General features: G+C 41.9%; 1 protein-coding gene across 8 annotated transcripts in view; it reads left to right on the top strand.

Moving 5' to 3' along the window:
• LAMA2 (laminin subunit alpha 2) overlaps positions 1-24,470 on the top strand; it is a 372,327-nt gene that overhangs the window by 273,189 nt on the left and 74,668 nt on the right. For 6 of the 8 annotated variants that reach the window (XM_035109029.3, XM_088666122.1, XM_088666126.1 and 3 more), the window contains 10 exons: positions 1,879-1,965; positions 4,087-4,280; positions 9,639-9,781; positions 10,267-10,365; positions 14,786-14,897; positions 17,231-17,393; positions 20,223-20,433; positions 21,527-21,643; positions 23,472-23,635; positions 24,141-24,279. In XM_035109029.3, coding sequence (XP_034964920.3) covers positions 1,879-1,965; positions 4,087-4,280; positions 9,639-9,781; positions 10,267-10,365; positions 14,786-14,897; positions 17,231-17,393; positions 20,223-20,433; positions 21,527-21,643; positions 23,472-23,635; positions 24,141-24,279 — 1,429 coding nt within the window. The remainder of the gene's footprint in view (positions 1-1,878; positions 1,966-4,086; positions 4,281-9,638; positions 9,782-10,266; positions 10,366-14,785; positions 14,898-17,230; positions 17,394-20,222; positions 20,434-21,526; positions 21,644-23,471; positions 23,636-24,140; positions 24,280-24,470) is intronic. The other 2 variants (XM_088666125.1, XM_088666128.1) reach the window with 1 other exon arrangement.

Raw genomic sequence — 24,470 nt, forward strand, 5'->3', positions numbered from 1 at the left:
TTTACACTGGGGCAGGTTACGTAAATTCCGCTGGGTTGCTAGGTCACATGACTGAGCTCCCTGAACAGTCATTTTGCGGGGCTTATGCCATCATCAGTTACACTGGCTTAACTTCTACTAGCTGAACCCCAGCTAAGCTGGGGAAGGGACTTAGTCTGGTTTCAGCTCAGCCACAAGAGGGACTTCCACAGATGTAGCCTCAGCTCAGCAGGGGAAACCCAAAGTCCACCGAACCCAAACCCTCTCATCCTGGTCAATCTTGGGTTTAGATTGTTAATCTCCAAATAAAAGCAGCACGGACTGGAATGACAACTCTGCAACATTGCCACAGGCCTTTATTTATTAAAGGATACTTTAAAAATCTACTAAAGATCAGAACATGTATCAGAAACACTTTTGGGGTGCATGTATCATAATTTAAGAAATTTATCTAGTTGTTAACCAGCAATTTATTCATTTGCTTGCCAGCTGAGAAGCAGGCACACTTCTACAGTACAAACAATGTATGAGAGGGTTTAAGCAGGCTAGACAGTACCATGAACTCTAAAGTACACATTAAAAACTTCAATGGAAAGTAGTACTGTTAACCAGCATTATTCTCTTCCTAGCAGACATTCAGTGGCAAGGAATTTGAATTTATGAATATTACTATTCAATGACAAACCTTGACACTGGCCCCTTTGGGTCAGTTCACTCATTCAGACTGTTGGCAGTGAACTTGCATTCCATTCAAATCCATTTATAAAAAAGCAGAGCAGAAGACTACTCTGTACTGTAATTCATAACAAAACAATGTAATAACAGCAACGAAAGCAGATCTCTGCTCTCCTCTTGGGGTCATGCCCTTTCCCCATTAGAAAATCATGCACACGTATTTCCAGAAGAACAAAAACAATAACATTGATCTAAAATAGGGGTTATGTGACATCCTTCCATTAATATGGGAAATTAACAGTACAATCCTGTGCATGTCTACTCAGAAGTAAATCCCATTGGATTAAACGTAACTTACGCCCAGGTAAATCATCTGCATAAAATTGTGGCCAAAAGAAAAAAAATTAAAAGCACGCTTTTCTTTTGTAAAAATTCATGCCACCAGACTTTTTATATGCTTATTGTTTATCAAAGAGTAGCTCTTCAAATTTCCTTGAAGTGCAATCTTACTTGACCACTGCTGCATTTGTAGCCTTGTTGTTTATGTGGACCAGAACAGAAGATGAGGAGAGGCAGGAAAAAACCCTCTCTGCTGTCCAACTCCCAAGCTGGTGCAGCAAAGAGGCCCAGGTTAGGGCTGTTGCTATAATGTGATGAAAGTGGGACTGGCTCAGCATGCCCTGGTTCCTGTACTAGCTCAACCAAAGAAACACCCTGGGCAAGGGCGGTGGGGGAAGTCCCAATTATTATCACTGCAAGGATTCTGCTGGTGGTAGTGCATTGGTGCTCTCTTCACTGGTTTGGCTCTGCCTGTGATGGAGGAGGGAGATTCAGGTAGGGCTTAACAGAGGAACACTTCTGCCTCATCCATACCTGGTATGGCAGATTGGGGGTTGGGATTTTTTTGCCCATGATAATTCACATTTAAAGCCACTTTTTCCAAAGCAAATGGCATTTATGGTCAGTTTCTTTTGTTTCGGTTACCAAATGCTATATAATTTTGTCAATTGATGAAACAGGACATTTCCCACTAAGAAAACGTACATTGTGTGATGTGACAAGTCTACAGAAGTCTTTAACTGACATTCTTTTGCATCAGAATCATCACAGCTGCATTTTTAAATTGTGGGGGGGCGTCCAAAATCACTTGGATGCCCCTCTCTGCACCTGTCATATGTTACATGAAAGAAAGAAAACCTTGTGGTTTTGATTTTCTGCTTTCAGCTTCAGTCCATCATGCGTTGCAGAAGGCGTCAATGATTACCGATGTACTGCTTGCCCACCTGGATATGAAGGACAGTACTGTGAAAGGTAAGGAAAAGTATTGAGCACAAATTATAAAATAAAGACATAGCAACTAGGAAACAAATGGCAAAAGGAGTAATGGACAAGCAAGCAATAAATGTGTGCTAAATTTGTCTAATCAGAAAAGGCCCATTGTAATGAGGGAATAAATTGCAACCAGGACACAGGTGATGCTGTGGTCTAAACCACTGAGCCTCTTGGGCTTGCTGATTGGAAGGTCGGCGGTTCAAATCCCCGTTATGGGATGAGCTCCCGTTTCTCTGTCCCAGCTCCTGCCAACCTAGCAGTTCAAAAACATGCCAGTGCAAGTAGATAAATAGGTACCACTGCTGTGAGAAGGTAAATGGCATTTCCATGCGCACTGGCACTCATCACGGCCCTCCATGCACCAGTTTAGTCATGCTGGCCACATGACCTGGAAAACTGGACAAATGCCAGCTTCCTCAGCCTGAAAGCGAGATGAGTGCCACAACCCCATAGTCTCCTTTGACTGGACTTAACCGCCCAGGGGTCCTTTAACTTTACCTAACTTTAACTTAACTACCTTAATCAGAAGAGGCCCATTGTAATGAGGGAATAAATTGCAAACCGTTGGATGGTTTTGCTACAATCAAGCGGTTTTTATGTTTTATTAAATAACTGGATTCGCATTCCTAATTCTCAGATGTGGTTATAATACAATAAGTTTATATGTCCCCTTGTGACGCTGTGTGCCATAGAATCAGAACAGACTGCAGAAAGGTCAGCTGGGCAGTGATCACATAGCCCAGCACTTTGAGGTCCCTTATGGGCTAGCAGCAGAGTGCAGCCCCTCCTCACTGGCATGGAGAAGCAAAGCAGAAGCTCCAGTACTTCATGGAAAACAAGGGAGGAGCTGTGAAAGAAAAGCAGGACCAGGAAAGTGTTACTGAACTCACCCTTGGTTGGCAGAGGGGGTGCAGGTAGGATAGAGTAGATGGCCTTCATTCAGGCAGTGAAAAGGCAAGAGAGCAGAAGGTGACCAGCAAGACCTGTATGTTGCTGCTCCTACCAGTGAACAAGGAAGCGCTATGTCAAACAAGGTGGAGCCAGCAAGACTTGAAGAGTGCTCTGCTCTTCATCTTCTGAGTCTGCAGAGGTTATCTTCCATCATCTCTTGGAAGATTATCAACAGGTGTTTTTCTGCCACGGTGAGACTGTCTGCCTACCCGTGTCTGAAAGAAGGAACAGATTTTCTCCATAGCTGACTGAAAGTCTTACCAGGCTCCTACCTCTCTTTCTGTCCATTGCCATCCCCTTGCTGAATTTCTATGATGCAGAATGACTTGCAGTGGGCTAGGTTGGATCTTGTTATTGGTAACCCTGGAGATGCCTCCAGATTGTTATGACTTTGCTATTCTTAAGAACGGCACGTGGGGATTATATGGGGATTGAACAGAACCAGCTGGTGACCTGCTATATCTCCAAGCTATTGGGAGCTGTTGCTTCACATGCCTGAAGCATTTGATTATTAGGACATGCTAGAACTCTAAGATGAAAAAGTTACTGGGTATTAGTTGCAGGCCTCAAGTAGACTGTGTGGGAGCAAGCCTCCTTTGTAAGCTTATATTGAATAAAATTTCAGTGCAGCCTCTTTTTTCACTGTCAGATTAGCATTCCAAAAGCCACCATTGTTCATTTGTATAATCACATTACTGCAAAGCACAGTTTGATGGAGGTGTCTGCAGTAAAGCTAAATGTTTAACATCTTAAGTAGAAAGATGGGATGATATCGAAATTCACTGAAGACAAGAGTTGTTCATAGGAAGAACGAAGAACGAAAAAAGGAGATATGTGATGAAAGAAAGTGCTTTGCTCATTTACACACACACCCTTGCCAATGGCAGCCACCCCCTCCCTTTTATACTTTGTCAAAGCCACCCATCACCTGCCTGTGCTACCTGTGCTACCTCACCAGAACCACCACTTCCCTCCAGAACTTGCAAAACAAAAACAAAAACTTCCCCCTGGACCTTGCCAAACCTTCCCCCCCCCTCTACTGTGTACGAATATCCATCCTATCCTTCTATGGTGATTCCTCCACACAAACTCATTTAACCCAACTACATAAAACTAATTTAGTTTTTATTGTATTTTTGCAACCTATAGATGTTCATCTGGATACACTGGGAACCCAAGAATTCCTGGTGGATCTTGCCAAGAATGTGAGTGCCATCCATATGGTTCTCTGCCTGTTCCCTGTGATCCTGTAACTGGACAGTGCACGTGCAAACCTGGATCTACTGGCTGGAAGTGTGCAGGATGTGAACCCCGGCATGCTCGAGAAGGCATAGCATGTGTTTGTATGTATATTAACAGTACTTCTGGATCTTGGATGACTTGTTTTGCTTTTCAGAATGTGAATCTTGTTTTTGCAGAATTTCACTGAGAATAGGCGCTGCCCCTCCAATATCCTTTCTCTGTCTTCCATGTCTTGAACTGCTGATATTGGTGAGACCCAAACACAGAGTCTGTGCATGAGTGGAAAACAGTTCTGCTTACACATGGGGAGGGAACAATAACTTCTGACAGCAGGCTCTTGTGCTTTACAGGTTGCCACTCTGGAAGCTCCTTTGGTTTCTAGGATGGAGTAAATAGGGAGATAGTTACTATTTGAAGGGAGGAGCTTAAAAGCTTCATGTATGTGATCAGAACAGAAAATCACACCGGGTTGAACATGGAGCTGCCTTATATCAAAGCTGACCATTAAACTGGCAGCACCTCTCCAGAATTTCACAAGGGGATCCATCCCAGTCCTATTGGAGATTGAACCTGGGACCATTTGCATGCAAATATGTGGTCAGCTGCTGAGATATGAGCTTTTCCCTTGTTTGAATCTCATCCAGCAGAAGGAGTCAGATGGATTTTCAAACCCCACAAAAATATACTTTTTAAAGCTTCTATCATGGTTTTCACAGGTCCTTTGACAGATAAAATGGGATTTATTTAATTTTTATGTACCCTCCTAAATATTGATCAACTGTGTCATTTTCTGATTAATATTTTCTTGGAATGTTGGCTTCCCCAGCTCCCCTAGTCCTGCTGGTTCACATATACCTAATAAAATACAGAGCTGGGTGAAGGAGTACAGGATGTTGAAGGCTGTATACTTTGATAAAAGTATAAAAATAACCACCATTTCAGCACTGACAGCACTGATAGATTTCTCCAGCATCGCTCTTCTGAGTAGATTGCCTTCTCTTTTATTATTGCTTGAATTCTGGTCACTGTGAAATTGATCCTGTATTTCTGCTTTCTGTCCTCAGCATGTGACCAATTTACTCTGATTAGCTACACTTAAGCCTATCAAAATGATAATCAAAAATTACATTGCAGAATCTGCTTTTGGATGGTTAGTCCATTCCCATCAAAGACAAGGACAGTCACAGGTGAAACGTGAATGCAAAAATAGAAAGTTGCAATTGAATAAGGACTCATCTGTGATGTTTGCTTAACGAGTTGCTAAAAACACTGGGAACAATTCTGAAGAAGTTAAAACAACGCCTGCTTGGACAGTTAAACAATCACACGATTAGAATAAATGTGAGGAGAGGGCAAGGACCTGCTGATCACCTCCCCATTGTCCCATCACCCTCCACACTTTGGAGGAGAAGGTCTGGCCTGCTGTAATTCTAAAGCTCTGTGTGACTTAGAACCCTGATTGTGCAGGTAAAACAGGCTTCCTTCTTTGTCCTCCAGGCAACAATGGGGTTAGCACTTAATTTTCATGGTTGGCAATGTAATTTGCCAAGCATAGGGTTGGCAAAGCTGCTTTCTGCAGGGATCAACTAAGCAGTCACACATCCAATCCACTGGTCTTGAACTCACTGCCTATCAGCTGATGGGCAGTGACTGCACCCTACTTCATGCAAGAGTCAGCTGCACAGTCAAATTTCCCGTGGAGAACTTGGTTGTGCAGCCTGTCAGGCCATATCTGTATCTACCCCCTACTTGATAGGGTGTCAGGTGTGGGCAGATGAGTGTGGTTTTTGGGAAACAGCCTCACAAGCCAAATTGGTACCCATTCCAGGCCACTCCATTTGGCTGGTGGGCTTAGAAGGTGACCTACACTCTGAATTCAGTTAGCGTTCAGATGGCAAGGGCTTGCTAAGCAAGCAGTGAAAGACAGCTTTCTGCCATGATTGAGGTTCTTAGGATTCTGGCCTTGGAGAACACTTTAAAAAAAAAGACTGATGAGCTGGGCAAGACATAAGGCAGTATCCATCTTAAGTGCTTTTGCTGGTGCAAGGCCTTCTGGTTACACAACAGAACTACCCCTCTCCTCTCCCCACAAACACTCCCCAAATCTGCTTTGAGGGGAAATCCATAACAGCTTTAGGCAGGAGGCATGGGGAGAGAAGAGGGAGCAGAACTTCCATTATGCAACCAAAAGTCCTTGCATTAAGACAAGTGTGGGGAAGCTCAGAGGTTGCTGAGCTTCAACTCCCAACAGCCCCAGCAAGCATGGCCAATGTCCAGGGATGGTTGGAATTATAGTTCAGCAACATCTGGAGGACCAAAAAAATTCTACACCTGTGCTATGGGAAGCAATTCATTTGATAATGCCCGTATGATGTAGCTTTCTTTGCAAGCAGATTTTTTTTCTTTTTTTCTTTTTCTTTTTTTTAAAAAGAGACTTCCTTGTTTTAACAAACATGCATTTCACATTTAAGACAACTCTGAGCTGTGCTGTATTTGGTAAGTGAAGCAGATTTGTGAGGAAAAGCCGTTGCTTCCTGCTAACTCTTTACTGAAACATTGCATGATTTTTTTTGTCTTTCATGTGTGCACAGCAGTAATGATTTGGGCATAATGCTGCATTTTCTAATACCGGACACAAATTTATACTGACAGTTTTATATATTAAACCATGGAAATATTTAGTCATGTATAAATTATGTAATTAGAGTCTTGAAATGTTTTCAGTGCGTTCCAGGCTGCATATTGGAGTAACATTACTCTGTCTCTTTTACTAAATTGTGGAACTTGCTACATCTTCTCTTTTCAACCCAATTATCTAGCAAGAGGTGTTAATGCATGATGAATGTTCAGTGTGCACATTATAGGCAACAGTTGCTTGTTCATTCTGAATATTTTCATGTCTTTATAAGCCATTCAGGATTATTAATTTTTTGCTTTTTTTGTTTTTCCTATCATGCTGAATTAAGTTGGTTTTCATTTGCATCCCATTTTGCTATATTTATTGCCAGCTATTTCAAGGTTAACTAGAAAAGGGTTACTTAAACAAAAGAGTATACATCAGTGTTAAGTAGGGAAATCTGTTAGTATGTGGCTATATGTTGGTCTAGCACAACAAAGTATTTTTATTTTATTTTTTTAGGATTCTAGGTTTTTCAAATAAAATGGTATTCTACTATTTATTTGATTTATAGTTTCTGAAAGCCTGCCTGACAGATCTGTCTGACTCCTTGACCAACTAGAATAGATGTTGGTATATAAAACACAGAGCCCAGTGTTAAAACTATATGTTATTTATGGAAATGTGCTTTCTCTTTGTGTTCCATAAGCAAGCATACAAATGAGAAGACTTGCACCACTAATAGGTTTTTCTGATGTGCATGCATAAAGTAGAAAATATTGCCCCCTTACTCAAGCAATTATAGTGCACTTCAGTTCAAGCAACAAATTAGTGGGAGGACTGTATCGAGTGGAAAGGAAAAAGAACTTAGTGAGGAAAGGAAGGAGCTGAAAATAACATCTCTGTGCTTCCTTGTGCAGCTTGACAGTTGCCTTCTCATTGCACTAAATCAATTTGCCTCCCATCCAATGATTTTCCTTGCTGTTGTTTCTACTTCTGCAGCTAAATGGGAGCTTTTAGTTCCATGCTGGCTGAAGCAGCATCATAGCTGCTTATATGAGAAAGAGTTGACATGAATTTGACTGAATGCCAAAAAGTATAGGAAGGGATAAAATTTGTGCATAGCCCCCCATCCTTCTCAGTATGGTAGTAGAAGTAATATATTACTTATACCCCAACCATCCGCCTGGGTTGCCCCAGCCACTCTGGACGACTTCCAACATAATAAAATCACAGCAAAACTTCAAACATTAAAAAAATCCCAATACAGGGCTAACTTCAGGTGTCTTCCGGGGGCACAGTTTTGTATTTTTATATACACATTTAAAGAGGGGCTCCAACAACTACTCTGCTCCTAAGTCATTTCAAAGAGGCTCCGCAATGGAGTCCTGTCGTTAACTCTTGGCAGCCCTTGACTGGTCATAATGATTGAGTTTTGGAGAGAAGACTGGAGGGAAGATTATCATTTGTGATGAATGTCTTGAGTGAGGGCTCTAGAATAATCCCAGATAGTGGATGTGGACGTACCATTATTTAAACACAATCCTTAAACATCTGTACTGGGAAAGTCTGTGGTTCTGCAGCCCTTCTATGCAACCCATGTGTTGCAAACACGAGCGAGCCCTTAATTCTACTGATGACAAAAGGGCAAATTGTTTTACATGCATACATTCTGCTTTAAAAATTTGAATTAAGGTAATTTTAGATTGTCTGGATTAATTTTCCTGTGGCAGAGACTTTTATTATTAGTCTCCTTAATGAGAACATTACGATGGCTCATGCATGATTGCATTATTCACCTGCTCTTGATTCTCAAGTTTATTGCCCTCCTTATCCTTCACTTCCAAGGTCTTACCATTCTACTTTAATTTCCCAATGTATTTTGTACTTCTCCATTTCTACCACCTTGAGTCACCAGTCTCCTACTCTCTTGCCATTTTTTTCACCATGCACCCTTGCTATCCTTATCCCTGGAATGGTCTCCTTCGCATACGTTTGTCCCTCTCACAGTTTCCCCACCCCACCCCAATGCTGTACCCCTACTGTAGTGCTGCCTTCTGACATCCATGAATCGTGTGTGGTTGTCTGCAAAGGATCCATACATACACTTGCAGTTTGGGTGTCTGCACAACTGGGTGTCCCAGCCAAGTTTGCTGACAAGTTTACTTAATACATGGTGCAGGGGGGGGGGCACAACTATCTCAGGAGCATGAGATTGGAGGTGGGTGAGAAGCGTAGTTCCTGCTTAAAACTGTGAGTGCCCTACATGCAAGTAATGTGTGAACAGGGCTTCCCTTTTCCCTTTAGGTCCCAGCTCAAAAGTCCAATTTCTTTTATGAAGCCACGTTACTGGCATTAGTCCCAGTCGACAATTGAACTTAGCCATTGTGAATTAAATGAATTTGCTTGCATTCATTCTTGTTGCCCATGCCTGTGCCCACCCACCCTCCATGTTGTCTCTTCCCTCTCTCCATCCAAATTGAGATTATAAGCTCCTCTGGACTGTGACCTGTGGTTTGCTTTTGTGACTTTATAAAATGCACTATATACTGAATTCCTCCTATACAAAAAAGCAATAGCTGAAAACACATTGTAAATCACAAAGCCCTGTTTTCAAGTTGTTGACAATTAGATATCCCATTTTATCCCATCTGCTGCTCACATCTTTGTTTCCCTTCCTTTTATTGCACCATGGGTTTTTAAGGCGCCATTTATTGGAGTTTAGTGGCCTTATATTTTGGAGAACTTTATGGGCACTGTAAAATATTTCTGAGTTGAAATACCAAGCATCTGCCTCAAATATTTAGCAAGAATAAATATTCTTTACTGTCCTTTCCCACAGTTTGTGATGACGACTGCACTGGAGTCCTACTTCGTGACTTAGAATCTCTAAACCAGATGGCTTTGAGTGTCAATCTCAGCGGCCCGCTACACCCTCCATATAAAATGCTTTATTCGTTTGAAAATACGACCCAGGAATTAAAGGTATTTTCAAAACCATCACCAGCTTTAGATTTCACATCTGGACAGAGAGGCCATCACATACGCTTTTTTGGGCATGTGAGATTATGTATAGATCAGGATGGGTGGGTGGTGTAAAAATGGTTTAATTACTTTAAGCATACCACGATGGTTAAATAGCTATTACAATAAATTATTGGGAGGATTAATAAGTAGAAGATGCTATAGTAATTCATGTTTGTTCTCTTGGACAGAAGGAAACAAATTGTAAGAACAGTGGCGTGAAATGTGTGCCGTTAATGTCACAAAATAACTCTTAACATTTTATAAAGAAGAGCCACATTACATGTTTATCAGTGCTGTGTTTACTCAGGCCCATGCATATACTGCTTGCCCTCGTTTATGAACATGCTTTATGTGTCAGCAGCGGCAATAATTAAGGTCAACAGAGCAGCTTTATTCAGCGTTATTTCTGAAATCCATAATGTAAAATGACTTTATTTCTTCAGCATTTACTGTCACCTCAGCGAGCACCAGAGAGACTCCTTCAGGTGGCAAAGAAGAACTTGGATACTCTTGTGACGGAGATGGACGAGCTTTTGACAAGGGTGAGCCCAGAGGGTAAAGGGTTAGACCCCAATTTCATTTTTAAGAAAAGCGTTTCAGGACACGTTCTTATGTTACTGGAGCCACTTCCCAAGGACCCCATCTCAGGTTGCTATGCCCAGGGCCGTCTTTAGCATATGCGCCACCGGGGTGCAAAGATCCGCCCAGCGCCTCCAAATTGAGTTTAACCTCCAAATTAACTTTTATTATGCTTATGTCACTTTTATCATTTGATAAATGGCGCTCATGCCTGTGCGGCTCTAAACGGAGTTTTGTGTGTGTGTGTGTGTGTGTGTGTGTGTGTGTGTGTGTGTGTGTGTGTTGTTTAAAACCAGCTTTTCTAAAGAAGACAAAGAACACATTGGGAGTTAGTGTAAAGACTCCACACATGCGCTTACGGTTGTGGGGGGAGTCTGAAAGATGAGATGGGCGGGCACTGTGTGCATGCGTGGGACAGCCATCTCGGGCAGCCTTTCATTGTGGCTTACTTCTAGAGGAGCTGGGAGGGCCCTTGCGAGCGCACATATACGAGTTCTTCTTCCGGAGCCTGTGTGCGATCCCATCGCTAGATAGGCGCGTTCTCTTTCTGTCTGTCTCCCCCTCTTTCTTGTCACTCTGCCTCCTCACAGCTTTGTGAGCGAGACTTTCCAGAGTGAGTGCTCTCCCTGCAGCAGCATTAACAGGCAGGTGGCGCGAGATCAGTTGTGTCAACGGTTTCGCTGACCCCGCTGCCGCATAGCAGCTCAATACAATACTCTTTGGCGGCTTCAGCAGCGGGCGCCTGGCACCACACAGAATTCAGCGCCCGGGTGCCCTGCACCCCTTGCACCCCTTGGTAAATACGGCCCTGGTTATGCCAATGTCTGTATGCAGGATGTTCTAAAGCTTCAGGTGTTCTAAAGCCCCATACAAGCAGCATCATGTGAAATGAGTGGGTACAAATGCCCCAATCTCTACCTTTGTTGTTGCCAGGGTCACCCTCCATGGCTTGAAGGGCGAACTTCTAAAACAGTGGAGCCCCCTGTTCTTATGGAGGCTCTCCTTGCTGTTTAGAACTATGATTGCCTCAGTTCTCCACCACACAATGCTATTTGAGTGAGAGGTTTTAATGCCTGAAGAGGGCTAGGAAGTCATGTGGTATGGGTGGTAATAGGGATACTTCACACACTGCTCTCAATGAGAATATGACACAATTGGTGTCAGAATGGTGTTGAAACGATTCTTTGGTCGATTAAGAAATTAAGCCTCCATTATTTGTCAATATCAAGGTGTATTTGGCTCTGGTACTACCATTAGACACACAGGTGGCCCAAGACATTTTTGCGGCTGAAGCAAAATGGTGTGCTGCTGCCCCCACCATGTAGGGTAGGGGCATGAAGCTGTGCAAGGGCTTTGCCCTCAAGGAAAAGCCATTGCAAAGCCTTGCTGCCTGGCACAAGGGTAGGGCAAACTCTGCAAGGGCTTCTTCTTGGCAAGAGGGGAGGTGTTCTACAGAGCTTTGCCACCGGTCCCTCTCCGCCCCTAGGGCCAAACAACTACTCTGAGAGCTTCACATGGTCCATTGAAACACCATCAAAGAAAGTAGAATTAAAAATAGAGAACGATGGGAAGGGGTGTCCATTGCAGATCCAAACTCTGGCTTGGGAGTGAAGCTTCCATTCTTTGTTCTTTTTGTGGTCCTGTCCTGGATCAGGTCCTGCGAATTTAAATGGCCCAGGTTTAAGTACAAAGACAGTGACCTTGGTTTATTTCAACAGCTAATTAGACACCATCTCAGCTGCCTTCTCATTCTGCCTGAGGGTTATCTAAGTGTACGTTGAAAGCTTATTTTCTACTATAATAGAGGCTGGTCAACCTTTTTTTGACAAGTTTCAGCTGTTTTGTACCTGTGTCCTACACCATGCAATTGTGTCAATAGCCAGAAAAATAGAATGAATAGAATGTGATTTGTCACAGAATAACACTGTTATTTTCCACCAAAGGCTGCTTTTATAAAGCCCCCAAAGGAAAAAATAGGCAAGGCTTCGTTTCGCTTTTACTTCAGTTTGTCTTTTTTTTATATTTGTCCTAGCATTTGTCTGACCTGTGGAAATAAAATAAAAACACTTTCGTTTATTCCAGTTTGTAATCCAACAGAGGCACAGTCAGACAGAGAAAATCGTGTATTCAAATCAAATCTCAGTTATGACTTAGAGCCTATCAAGCAACCTTCATCTAGAAGAGATGAGGGGGAAATCTTGTTATTAAAAACGCCTTTATTTTGTAGGGGGTAAAGTTCTCTTGAGATGACACCTCTGTTGTTTGTTATTCCTTTTATTAGTAAAGACTCCAAACTGTGCAGAAATTGGAATTTCATTAGTCAATCAGGTAGTAAGAATTTATATTAATATAAAGTGTGCCACCTAGTGGTGAAGTAGCCTAGGTCTTATTTCAACAGTGATTTTGGTTTAGGTGCTTGTTTGAACAATGTGAGAAGAACCTGGGAAGGAGGTGAATGATTAAACTTGGAGATTCAACATTTAATAAAAATTAAAAAAAATTATCCCTGGTGCTGAGAGATAAAAATCCCACTTTGTGAGCAAACGCTGCTTGATATAACACACTGTATTTTAGAGAAAATGAGTGAACCCTATCAGAAACTGGGAGCGGCAGGTCTTAGGCACTATGCCTCTCTCAAATCCATAAGATGTTGATGGTTCAAATCAATAAATCCCCTGTTTGTTGAACACAGGATCTCAGTGAACCAGTCAAGCGCTCTCTGCAGGGGTATAGTTACCAGGGATAGATCTTTTAACTGTTAGATGGTCAGTCTAAGAAGCAGAATAAGCGTGAGGAGGAGAAAGCAGGACTGCAGCATCAGATATGCATGCTCCACATCTTGCCCCCCCCATCTTGCAAAAAAGATCCTGTCGAGTATGCAGTGTTTATATTATTTCCCCCAACTATCAGCTGTCAGTTGCTCAAGCCTCAAGCCTCCTCTTTTCAAATTCTTGTTATCTTGACCCCAACTCATCAGCACAGGGCCAGAGAGAAGTTAGCCCTGTAGCACTGGTGAAAACTATGCTGTTTAGACCAGGCATAGGCAAACTCGGCCCCCCAGATGTTTTGGGACTACAACTCCCATCATCCCTAGTTAACAGGACAAGTGGTCAGGGATTATGGGAATTGTAGTCACAAAACATCTGGAGGGCTGAGTTTGCCTATGTCTGGTTTAGACAGAACCTCTCTAACATGAGTTTTCTTTGTTAACCTGCCAGTAGATATTGATGCTTTATTAATAATTTCATGTGGGTTTTATTCTCATATGTTGTACTCTGCCTTGAAATATTCGTGGGGAGGGTGGATTGTGGTTACATCAATAAATGAACACATGTGTTCATCTAGGGTCTTCCTCTGGACTGAAATTGCACTTGAAGGGACCAGGCTGGTCTGTCCCTTATAGTTCTGAGGAGATTGGGTATTGTAGGCCTTGATGTGCATGTTCAGCCAGTTGTGTTCTGTAACACAGAAATAACAAGCTTCGTGAGATATCTAGCATTTCCCGTTGCTTCTTTTCTGGTAGCAGAGTGTTCTTTTCTAAGCTAAGCATTGATTCCTCTCTCACAGCATTTAGAATGGATACATAGCTTCAATGTTGAAGGCATTAAAGACTTTGATGAAGTCTATAAGTGAAAGGTAGAGTTTATTCTTTGACGCTTGTCCAGAGGCATCAAAGTTCTCTTATAAAAGAAGACAACACATGAGTACATGCATACATTATATTCCTTGATGCGGAAAGAACTTACATGAATGAATAGTTCATAAAAACATAGGGTTGCATTCAGTGTTTAACATGGCCCCTCAAAATCAATGGGCATGACTAACTTGAGTCCATTAATGTCAATGTGTCTGCTTCAAATGGAACGTAGTTGGGTGTAACCCATACTCAGCTTATTAAAAAGCATAACAAGAGTGTAAACAGACTGTGAAGTATCCATTGCAAGAATGATCTGGAGTGTAACTTTAGTGTTCTGTAAGTTACACTGAAATCAATAGGGCTGAAGGGGCTAATAAAACACTAAAACCTTCATGGCTTCAATAGACTTCAGTACTTTCACCATGGATGGAGCTCGACATGTGCTAAGAATGATAGCTGGTGAACGAAGTCAAAGAAAAATAATGTCATCTGGGATCTCTTTGTGTCCTGTTCCAGTATGTGTTCTAAGAACCCAGAATAAAGCCTCAGATGCCTCTTTAATGGTAGAAGGGAGTAATAAAATGTAATTGTGTACTTGGGAAGACTGTGTGTCACTTCCAGTATATCTGATCAATAATTCATTGATTGCCTTTTGCTTGAGGTAAAGTTTCCAAGTAGATTCAGACAGATGGAGTATCTTCTTGTCATGTTCATTAATTACACGTTTCTTTAATCTGTATCGCCAGGCGACCAAGGTGACAGCAGATGGGGAGCAAACTGGGCAGCACGCTCAGGCAACTAATGAGAGAGCGAAGATGCTTGGACAGTTCATCAAGGGCACCCTCCAGGCAGCAGAAGGTATCGGAGAAGGGGGAGGCAGGCAGGCAGTGCCAATAGCCTCTCGAGAAATGTAAAGCATCACCGGTTGGGACCAAGAACACGAAAGCACTGAAAAAGAGTACCATACATGAGCCGAAAGAAATCAATTGATTAAAATGCTGGACTTCAAATCTGTTAAATGAAAAAAACCTATATAGCCAAATAATTGTAGACTTCCTGCAATCTAAGTTTGCTACAACTGTTGGCAGATTGGCAATTAAAAGCACAGAGCAGCAGAAAAATTGAACCTTCTCCTTCAGGGATCTTCAGGGATGTTCAGGTTCTTGAAGAATAACTATTATGATTAAATAACTAATGGGGAACTTCTGCTTTGCTGTTGTTTATTTTCAAGGCAGTAAAAATTACATTTGGGAGGAGAAGGGGGTGGGGAAAGTCCTCTTGTTGTTTTAGCATCCTGTGTGGTGCGTTAACAGTACATTTTTGATTTCTCAAAATGGCTTTAAAAATGCATTACTACTTACTGTTAATGAACACCTGCTATTTAGTGTTTGCAGATGGCAGCTAGCCATACATATGCCCAGGGACGTAGGCATTATGCCCCTGCAAGGAGCATGATTTTCTGAACTTCAAAGTACAGTTGAGAGCCATAACTAAAGGTATCAAGTCATTTTGGGTGGGGGGGTTGAAAATAAGAGAACACCATGCATAAGTAATAAACAAAAAGGGAGCAAAACAACCACATTATTGTAAACTTGGTGCAGCACAGTCATTGTTTGAATTTAGATTTCATAGTCTGACCTCCTTTGTTCTCTTCCTAGTTGATCTTTTATTTTCCAGCTAAAGTAATGAGAACTGCCTGCAATTTTCACTACTCCAGTCCACCTATGTGCCAGCTCAGCAGCCATAACTGCGCAACTAAATCCATAGCCAATAACCTATTGGCTGTTCAGTGACATAGGGTGAATGCAAGGGACTAGACCCTCCCCCCCCCCAAAAAAAACAGATTGGCACATCTTTCTTTTCTTTTTTTAAGGAGATTCCACACACCCAGCCCTCAAAGCTGAATTAAGAGGCGAGAAACTTGCTGAAGCCCTTCTTTGCACAGGCGAATCATCATTTAATAAGAAATATTGGAAAGGCCCTTAGTGAGATGGGGGGGGCAGGTGACCTGCAATTTCCTGCTAAAAACCTGACAGCAGTTAATGGGAAATGCTTTTCATTGAAACCCTGGATAGCTGCTGCCAGCCAGAGTAGACAATTTTTGTCCAAATGGACAAAGTCTGACATAGTATAAGGCAACCTAGGAGGCTGTGTTTTCAATTTTCATGGTGTTATGAATGTCTCTTACATTCACAAAAATCTGGATACTAATAAATTAACATTCCTGTCCTAAATGCATGGATGATTATTCTTTTGGGGGAGTTTCCTCTGAAGCATAAGCTTCACACCGCCCCAGACACTTAATTTGATGTAACGAGTTTTAAATTCAGGCTCTCTGACATTATTTATAGTATTATAGTGTACCGGACATACAATCATGAATGCTTTATGTATACTGTTGACTTCTTGCTCTGCACTAAGAAGTCTCCATACAATTATTTCTCAATCTATTGCAAATTAAGGATTGCCTCTAACAAACAGTCTTTTAACATAATCCAGGCCTTTCATTAAAATTATTTCCTCAGTCTCCAAAATTTCACTACTTATATTGTCCCCACAAATAATTTAACCCCCCTGTTTGCTTCAAATCCCACCTTTTCTATAAAGCTTTTAGTACAGCAGCCTAGTCCTCATATCCCACTCTAATCAAGCTTACATATAGCACAGTTCATGTATTCTAAATCCTGAAAACAATATAGGAAAGCTGGATTGAGAGCACTATCTCTGCCCACCTTGTCACTCTCCATCAGGTGGAAGAATAACTTTTGAAACAGGAAACCTGCTCTGTTCACAAGGACCTGCTTTGCATGATTTAGAACCATAGAAAATCAGGATTCTAAATCACACAGGAAAGCTTCTTGAGTAGAGCAAACTCCTAACTTTGGAACTTATTCTTCCAAGTCATGGAAGGTGATTGGGGGTGGGGGGGGGTGGAGCAAACATCCCCACTCTCCCAGACACTCATATTAGGGTTTTTGAGTGCTTGAATATTACTCAAGTATAACCAATAAACATTTATTTATTGTGCTTTAATTGTTGTAACCCTCCCTGGGACCTTGGGATGAAGGGTGGGTAATAAATGGTAATAATAACAATGTTCTTCTGTTTATCCCTGCTTCCATTTCCTTCCCTTCCTCTGTTTTCCCTTGTCTCTCTTTGATGATATATATAATTTGCCAACTTTTCTGCAGCTGCAAATGAAACAGCTTTAAAGCTGAATGAGACACTTGGAAGCCCAGACAAGCCGCTGGACAAAAGCCTTCAAGAATTGCAGAGGGATGTTGACAAAATGATGGCATTGCTCAGGAAGAGAAAGCTGGATGTCCAAGAGAAGGCAGCCCTAGATGAGCTAGAGTGAGTAGCAAAGCAATAAATATAAATGAGTTAGCAAATGAGTTCTAAAGAAAATGACTGTGATCTATTCAGATTTCAGTGGAACTTGAATTTTGAGCAGTGGTTCTGGTCCACTCAAATAGACAATGAAGGCAGGGATAATAGTAAGGATTTATTCTCTGATTCAAAAAACTCATAGTCATTTCTCAGCATTGGAAGATTTGCTCTAAGTATCCAAAAATGATTAAACCTAACCTGATCCTCCAAAAACCTGGTTTGTACTGGCATATTTGGATACTCAGAGCCTTCAAATTTTTTGTCCAGATTAATAGCTTTAGAAAAGCACCAACAGTAGTTGCCTGAGGTTATCCCATACACACCCAGCTATGCTGACCTGACCACTTCTTTGATCGTGTTCCTAGAAATAAAGGTTGGAACAGTGAGGCACTGGGCAGCTACATCTATTGTCACCTGTACAGAATAGCTCTTTTTCAAGCACACTGATCGATTTGCCAGCAAACATATTCCCATAGATAAAGGGTTTGTTATCGAAAAGATCCCCATTACTATTTCCACATTCATTTATGTCCAATTTCATGTCATTCTTTTCCCTTTGCAGTTTTCCTTTTCATTTTAGTGCATGACTTTACGAATAAATCCTATTGATTCCAGGGGAACTTACATCTGAGTAATGAGTTTAAGACCACAGTGTAACTCATGCATCCCCAAACTGCGGCCCTCCAGATGTTTTGGCCTACAACTCCCATGACCCTTAGCTAACAGGACCAGTGGTCGGGGAAGATGGAAATTGTAGTCCAAAACATCTGGAGGGCCAAAGTTTGGGGGTGCCTGGTGTAACTCATTATATGTAACTCTACTCCTTCTAGTATGGTTCAGTACAATAGATAGCTGGCATATAGCTGTAAGAGTTGGGGGTGCTCTCCGCAAGAAATGGTGCTGATTACTCTGAGCTATACATATTTCAGTCTTTATTTACAGAAGCAGTAGGCATCATTCAGCCATCCTTACTGTCAGACTCAGATCCAGGAAGTAACTTTTGGCGGCTTTTTCTCCAACATAAAAGCTTAGGGAGCCCTAATCTCTGCCTCTGCGTTCTACGTTTCAACTCCCACCTCTCCCTTGCTAACGGGACCTGCATAGCTTCCCCCTCTGTTCCCGAGCTGGTGGAGCGGTGTTGGGGCTCCGGCTCAGCATGAGTGAGCCCTTTTACTCTGTGGGTGCTTCCTGCCACCCCTCCCCTTCTCCTTCTGACATTTCCTGTCCTTCTCCTCCCAGCTCTTCCTGCCCAGCCTCCTCCTCCTCCTCTCCCCTCAAGGTGTTGCTGGGCAGTGCCGTGACAATAGCCCATGGAGTTTGTTCCATCCTCCAGACTGCAGCTAAAACTGGAAAATATTCAGTCTCAAGCCTATTCAGCTATTCTACACTGATTATTTTGAAATAACCAGTCTGATCTTTGGCTATAGTAGCATGTAAAATTAAATACACAGGTTTACTATGATTTTGTTTTGTTTTGTTTTTAAGGTTAAGAGTGTGTTATTTATTTCAAACAGAGGACAGGGGTGAGAAAGTAAAACAGGAATAACAGGGCATGGGAGATAACAAGGAATTAGTGTGTGAAATTTTGGGCAGGAGTCAACCAACCCATTCAATCAGTGCAAGGATATCTGCTTGTGCAGCAGGACTTTCCCCCTTTCCTCATTCTGTGTGGGTGGTATTGGTTGCCAGCTGGGTACTTGTAACATGGAATGGCAGCTTCAGTTGCATTGCCTCCATGCGTCTATTCCAGTGATCTGACAAATCCATGAGCTCTCCAACTCCAAGGTAGTGCTGAAACTTGAACTAGCCAGGGCCGTCTTACCCATAGGCGTTAGGGGTGCGGGGCACCCAGGTGCTAGGCTCTCAGGGGCGCCAGGCCGAGAGTCTGGGCCTGAGAGTTGAGTCTGGGGAAGAGCCCAGCAGCTCTTCTGCTGCGGGTGGCTCTGCACCACAGGTTTGGGGGCGACCGAGCCAGCGAGACGCTGAGGCAGCCGGCCGGCTCCACCCTCCTGCATGCCTGGGACTGGGCAACCAGGGGGGGGGCACCGGGCAGATCTTTGCACCCTGGCGTCGCATATGCTTTAGACAGCCCACAACCTAGAATAGCATTCCATATCCATATTGGTTAAATAACACATTGGTTAAGGGTGTGGGTTTTTTCATTCATTCAAATAGGGGTAGAATTGACCCCCCCCCCAAGCCACAAGTGAAAATATCATTTTTATTTCACTAATTTGACGCACCACATGGCAATTTGCATTTCATTATGGTTGAAGACTATCTAAAACAATTTGTTAATGATTTCTTTATAGTGCTATCAGGGTGCGTTTGACCCTGCTTGTAAACTGAAGGTTAATGAGAGGACTTTTTCTGAATTTGTTGAAAAAACTATATGCAAGAAATGAAAAATGAAGTTGATTTCTAACATTGGTTTGCAACTTGGCATATCTGCAATTTAGGCCAGAATAACTCAACAGGAAACCTCTTTGGAATAGGGTTTTTGCTTTGTTTTTGTCCTCCAAATTAAGCATGGCAATCAGCAGAAAGTTAGATTTGCTGCTGATGTTTCTGATTTGGATTTAGACATACATCACATAATTTGGTTTTTTTTTCCACCAGTATTACAGAGTTGGAATAAACACCCAGAACTAAGGGGATCCATGCAATTTTGTAATGTGTTCTAATAATTTATAAGAAAATCTAACCCAAGTCCATTTTAAAACAGACATCAAAAGCACATGGAATCATAAGTATGGCACGCATATTAACAATACCATGTCTCATATGTTACAGAGCAGCAGAAGCCCTCTTAAAGAGAGTTAACAAACTGTTTGGAGATCCTGGGAAGAGAACAGAGGAGCTCAAAAATGAAGTCCAAGACAAGCTGGCAGACTACCAAGATAAGGTTGATGATGCTCTAGACCTGCTGAGAGAAGCAACCAACAAAATTAGGGAGGCAAATAGACTATCTGCAATCAACCAAGGAAATATGACATCTGTGGAGGTGAGTGTTGAGATGCCCCACTCTGACTGTCTTGACTATCTGCCACTTGCAGATTCTCTCAGAATCAGAAATGTTTTCCCCTCTGCTTTTAAAACGCTACAAGCAGATTTAAAATCTTGACAAATTAATTGACATGTTGTTTTAATTCCTAGTTGGGGGGACTAAGTTAAATTACTGAAACTACTATTGATGCCAGAAAGAAATGAAATGGAACTTAAATTTTTACTCTAGTGAATAGTTTGTGATCTACGCATGCATATACAGTATTACAGTACAGATGTAATATAGCAACCCAAGTAGTCATGGCCCCAAACAATCATTGTTCTAAAATCTGTGTTGAGACTATACACAGACCCAGCCAATCAAGATTTAGTATTAGAATGGATATACTTCCTCATTCTGTCTTGTTCTCAAGTCAGGAATTAAATGGGCATATGTAAATTCAGATTATAAATCAAACTACCCTATATCTTTTATTGTTAGCAACTGGTGTAAATGATTTCCCTTGATTTAATTTTAATTGCGAAGTCTTGAAAGCACATTATACCATACATTAACAAGTGCTTAGCCATGACAGTAAGAGCGAAGTCAACTTCAAATGAAGACAAATGTTTCAGTTTCTTGTTTGTTTCAGTCTTTTCTGCCTCAAGGCTGTTATGAGTTGCATGATGCTAGCTTCCATAGAATTGGGAGGCCTGAAGGGCTAACCATTGCCATTCCCTAAAGGTAGATCAGGTGCTTCTTCAAGGTAGAGAGAAGGAAGATGCAGAAAATTAAAATATTCACTTCTCTGTAGAATTTTATTATGTAATCATCCCTTTGAATTCTGTGTTTTAATCAGATTCCTCAGATCATGGCAAGCTCCCCAAAATAGCATTTTCCCCAGAATGCTTACTCAGCTTCGTATGCAATTTCCTAAATCTGATATTACAGAAGGTGGAAATCCTGAGGTTTCTTACAAACACCTTACTTCCTAACACAAAAGAAGCAACAAAAGTGCTGCAAACACAATGTTTTATTAAATATAAAATATAAAAACAAACGCATATTCATTTTGAGCCATTTTCCTCACATAAACAAATATAATCTATAGGAAAAGAAGCAAGCTTTAGAAGATGGACGACAGGCGGTGGAAAACACTCTAAAAGAAGGAAATGACATCCTTAGTGAAGCTAATGACCTTGCAAATGGAATCAATTTAGCTGTGGAGGTAAATATTATATAGTTGAAGAATGAGCACAAAGAAACAGATTTTCACAACAGTGCAATATTTTATTTTACTATGTACAGGTAGCAACCATTTTGTGTGTATCCAGTTGGCAGCCGGCGCATGGGTCAGTGTGAACACGAAAGAAGGCAGAATGGTGGTGGAACAGTGGACATTGTCAGGGATGGGCCAGAAGTGTCAGGTTTCCCGGAGGGAGGGGGAGACGCAGTGATGGAGTAGGCTATGCCAGAGGGGAAGGAGCAAGAAAGAGTTGTTGAAGTCAGTCGAGAGGAGCAGCAAGGGTTAAGTTCCATCTCAGACTCCCGGGGGGGGGGTTAAGCCAGCTCTCACGAAACGTGTGGGGAAAAGGAGGGGTGAAAGACAAGGTGAGCAGGTTAGCCATTTCCTGGCATGTTGGCGGGGCGGATGCAGAGCTCAGTAGAGATCTGAACTGAGTGACTCTGATGAATGATCATTGTGTGCTAATGACTGCTTGTAAATACTGTAAATAAAGACTATAAAAACGTCAGGAGCCTCTTGTGGTGATTTTGTGAAGAGAGAAAGCCCACCACCCCTGACAGACATAATGGGGTTAACAGGGCGGGGGGCTTCTGCGTGCTCCACTGACATGCAGGGGCCAGGAATTGAACCCCCTCACAAAATGGTTGCCGCCTGTATTTCTTACTATAATTGCATTTTTATAACTGCTTCAATTTGTATACCGGTATTGTTGTAAACCATTCTGTGGCCTTTTGAAGAAGGACATTATATAGATTTAATTAGTAAATAAGTAGAGGCAATAACAGTCAAATGTGATTTATATTTATTGGAAACATTCAACTTTGCCATTTTCCCATGTATGTATTCCCATGATAAAATCTAAGGGTGAAGACAGACTAGCTGTGTTTGCACAGAACCACATCTTACCAGGACACTGAAAATGTGCTGGCTCCCAGGGAGGAAACCACAATTGCTTTGCTCCTCCCTGTTTCTTTTAGCTTAGTGCTGCATGGCAGCTAAGTCAATGTTTGGCTTTTTGTGTTGTCCAAACCTGGGATCACAGAATCACAGGATTGGAAGGGTCATCTAGTCCAACCCCCTGCAATGCAGGAATTCTGCCCACAGCCATCCTTGGGTAGGCTCAAACCACCAACCTTCTGGTTAACAGTCAGACACACTGATTCATTGCACCACAGAGATTTATGGTTAAACTGTCTTCTCCTGGCCTATGATCTGCAGCCAAGGTTTGTTCTTCAGCTTACCCGACCACAAACCACATATGAACCAGACCACAAACATTCTAAACTGTTGTGGAATTGATTTTGACACACACATGCTACACTTGGATGCATTTGTTAGTGGGACAGAAAATGTCACCATCCTTAGGATATATAACTGCCTTCATACGGATGGGTGACATGCTCTGCACAGTTAATGTCTGGTTGGCCTGGAAAAGCCAAGTTAAAATCTGAGTCAGAGATGAATTTGGTGATGCTGATGTTCCCCTAGCCTTTGAACCAAGTATTACAAGCTCCTAAAAGTCAAAGCCAAGCCCCAGGCATAATCAGGAGTTATGCTGACATCTTTAGTCTTCACTCCTAATTCCTATATCTGACAACAGAGCCTGAAATAGTTGGGAGCCAAGCAGCCATAAGGATGACCAGCATCCAGATGGGTAGCCACCTGGGAACCAGCTTATCTTGCTTTTTGGATGAGTTCTTAGCAGAATAATTAATACATTTTTTAAAATAAATGAATGGGTGAATAATGGGGTGGGGCTATGGTTTCTGTGTTCAGTTGTTTAAACAGTTTCCTGTTTTGTTGCTCTTAGTATGTGGATGACGTCCGGGATACTATAAGTCCATTGACAGATAATCTAAGGGATAAAATAGATGATCTTTCCCAAGATATCAAAGACAGAAAGCTTCCAGAAAAGGTGCTACAGGCAGAGGCCCATGCTGCCCAGCTGAATGATTCATCTGCTATATTGGATGGGTATGTTAACCATAAGTTTGTTGTTTTGTATATCAACTTGATTACGCTGTTGGATTCTCTAACAGGCAGAAATAAATAACACTTTTTCTATTTTAAACATCTATGAATATAGATCAGGAACTCCCAAACATCCTCACCATTCAATCCTAAAGTTCCCAGTAGTCCTAACATTACCAGATACAAGACACAGAGCTCAGGTTGAAGTGTTTGCACTTGTCTTTTGATTAATGGCAAACAGTCCAAAGAAAAAGTAGAGTTTCTGGCAGCATTAAGTTTATCGGAAACTTAGGTGTGCAGGGTTACCGACAATACATCTCAGACTTGTTTGCCCTTTCTGATTGGGATCCAGCTAGTAGGTTCGTAGTGACAAGACACACAGAGCCAAGTCTATCCATCACTGAGTCCCATTGAGTTCAGTTTAGTCCCAAGTACTTAAATAAAGGATTGCAGCTTGTGAAACTGCCCATGGAGTTTTTAAAGTTATGTGCATTTTGTATCCTAACAGAATCCTTGATGAAGCTAAAAACCTCTCTTTCAATGCCACTGTAGCTTTTAAGGCCTACAGTAATATCAAGGATTATATTGATGAAGCTGATGGAATTGCCAAAGGAGCAAAAGCTCGTGCCAATGAAGCTATACAACTGGTAAGAGAAAATAATGTTTCCTTCAAAGAGTCTCCTTTTTATCAATCTGAAAGATGCCAAATATGCTTTTTATCAGGGGTCAGCAACCTTTTTCAGCTGATCCACTGTCCCTCAGACCTTGTGGTGGGCCGGACTATATTTTGAAGGGAAAAAATGAACGAATTCCTATGCCCCACAAATAACCCAGAGAT

Source organism: Zootoca vivipara, chromosome 3, assembly GCF_965207765.1.
Source record: "Zootoca vivipara chromosome 3, rZooViv2.hap1.1, whole genome shotgun sequence".
Classification (NCBI taxonomy): domain Eukaryota; kingdom Metazoa; phylum Chordata; class Lepidosauria; order Squamata; family Lacertidae; genus Zootoca; species Zootoca vivipara.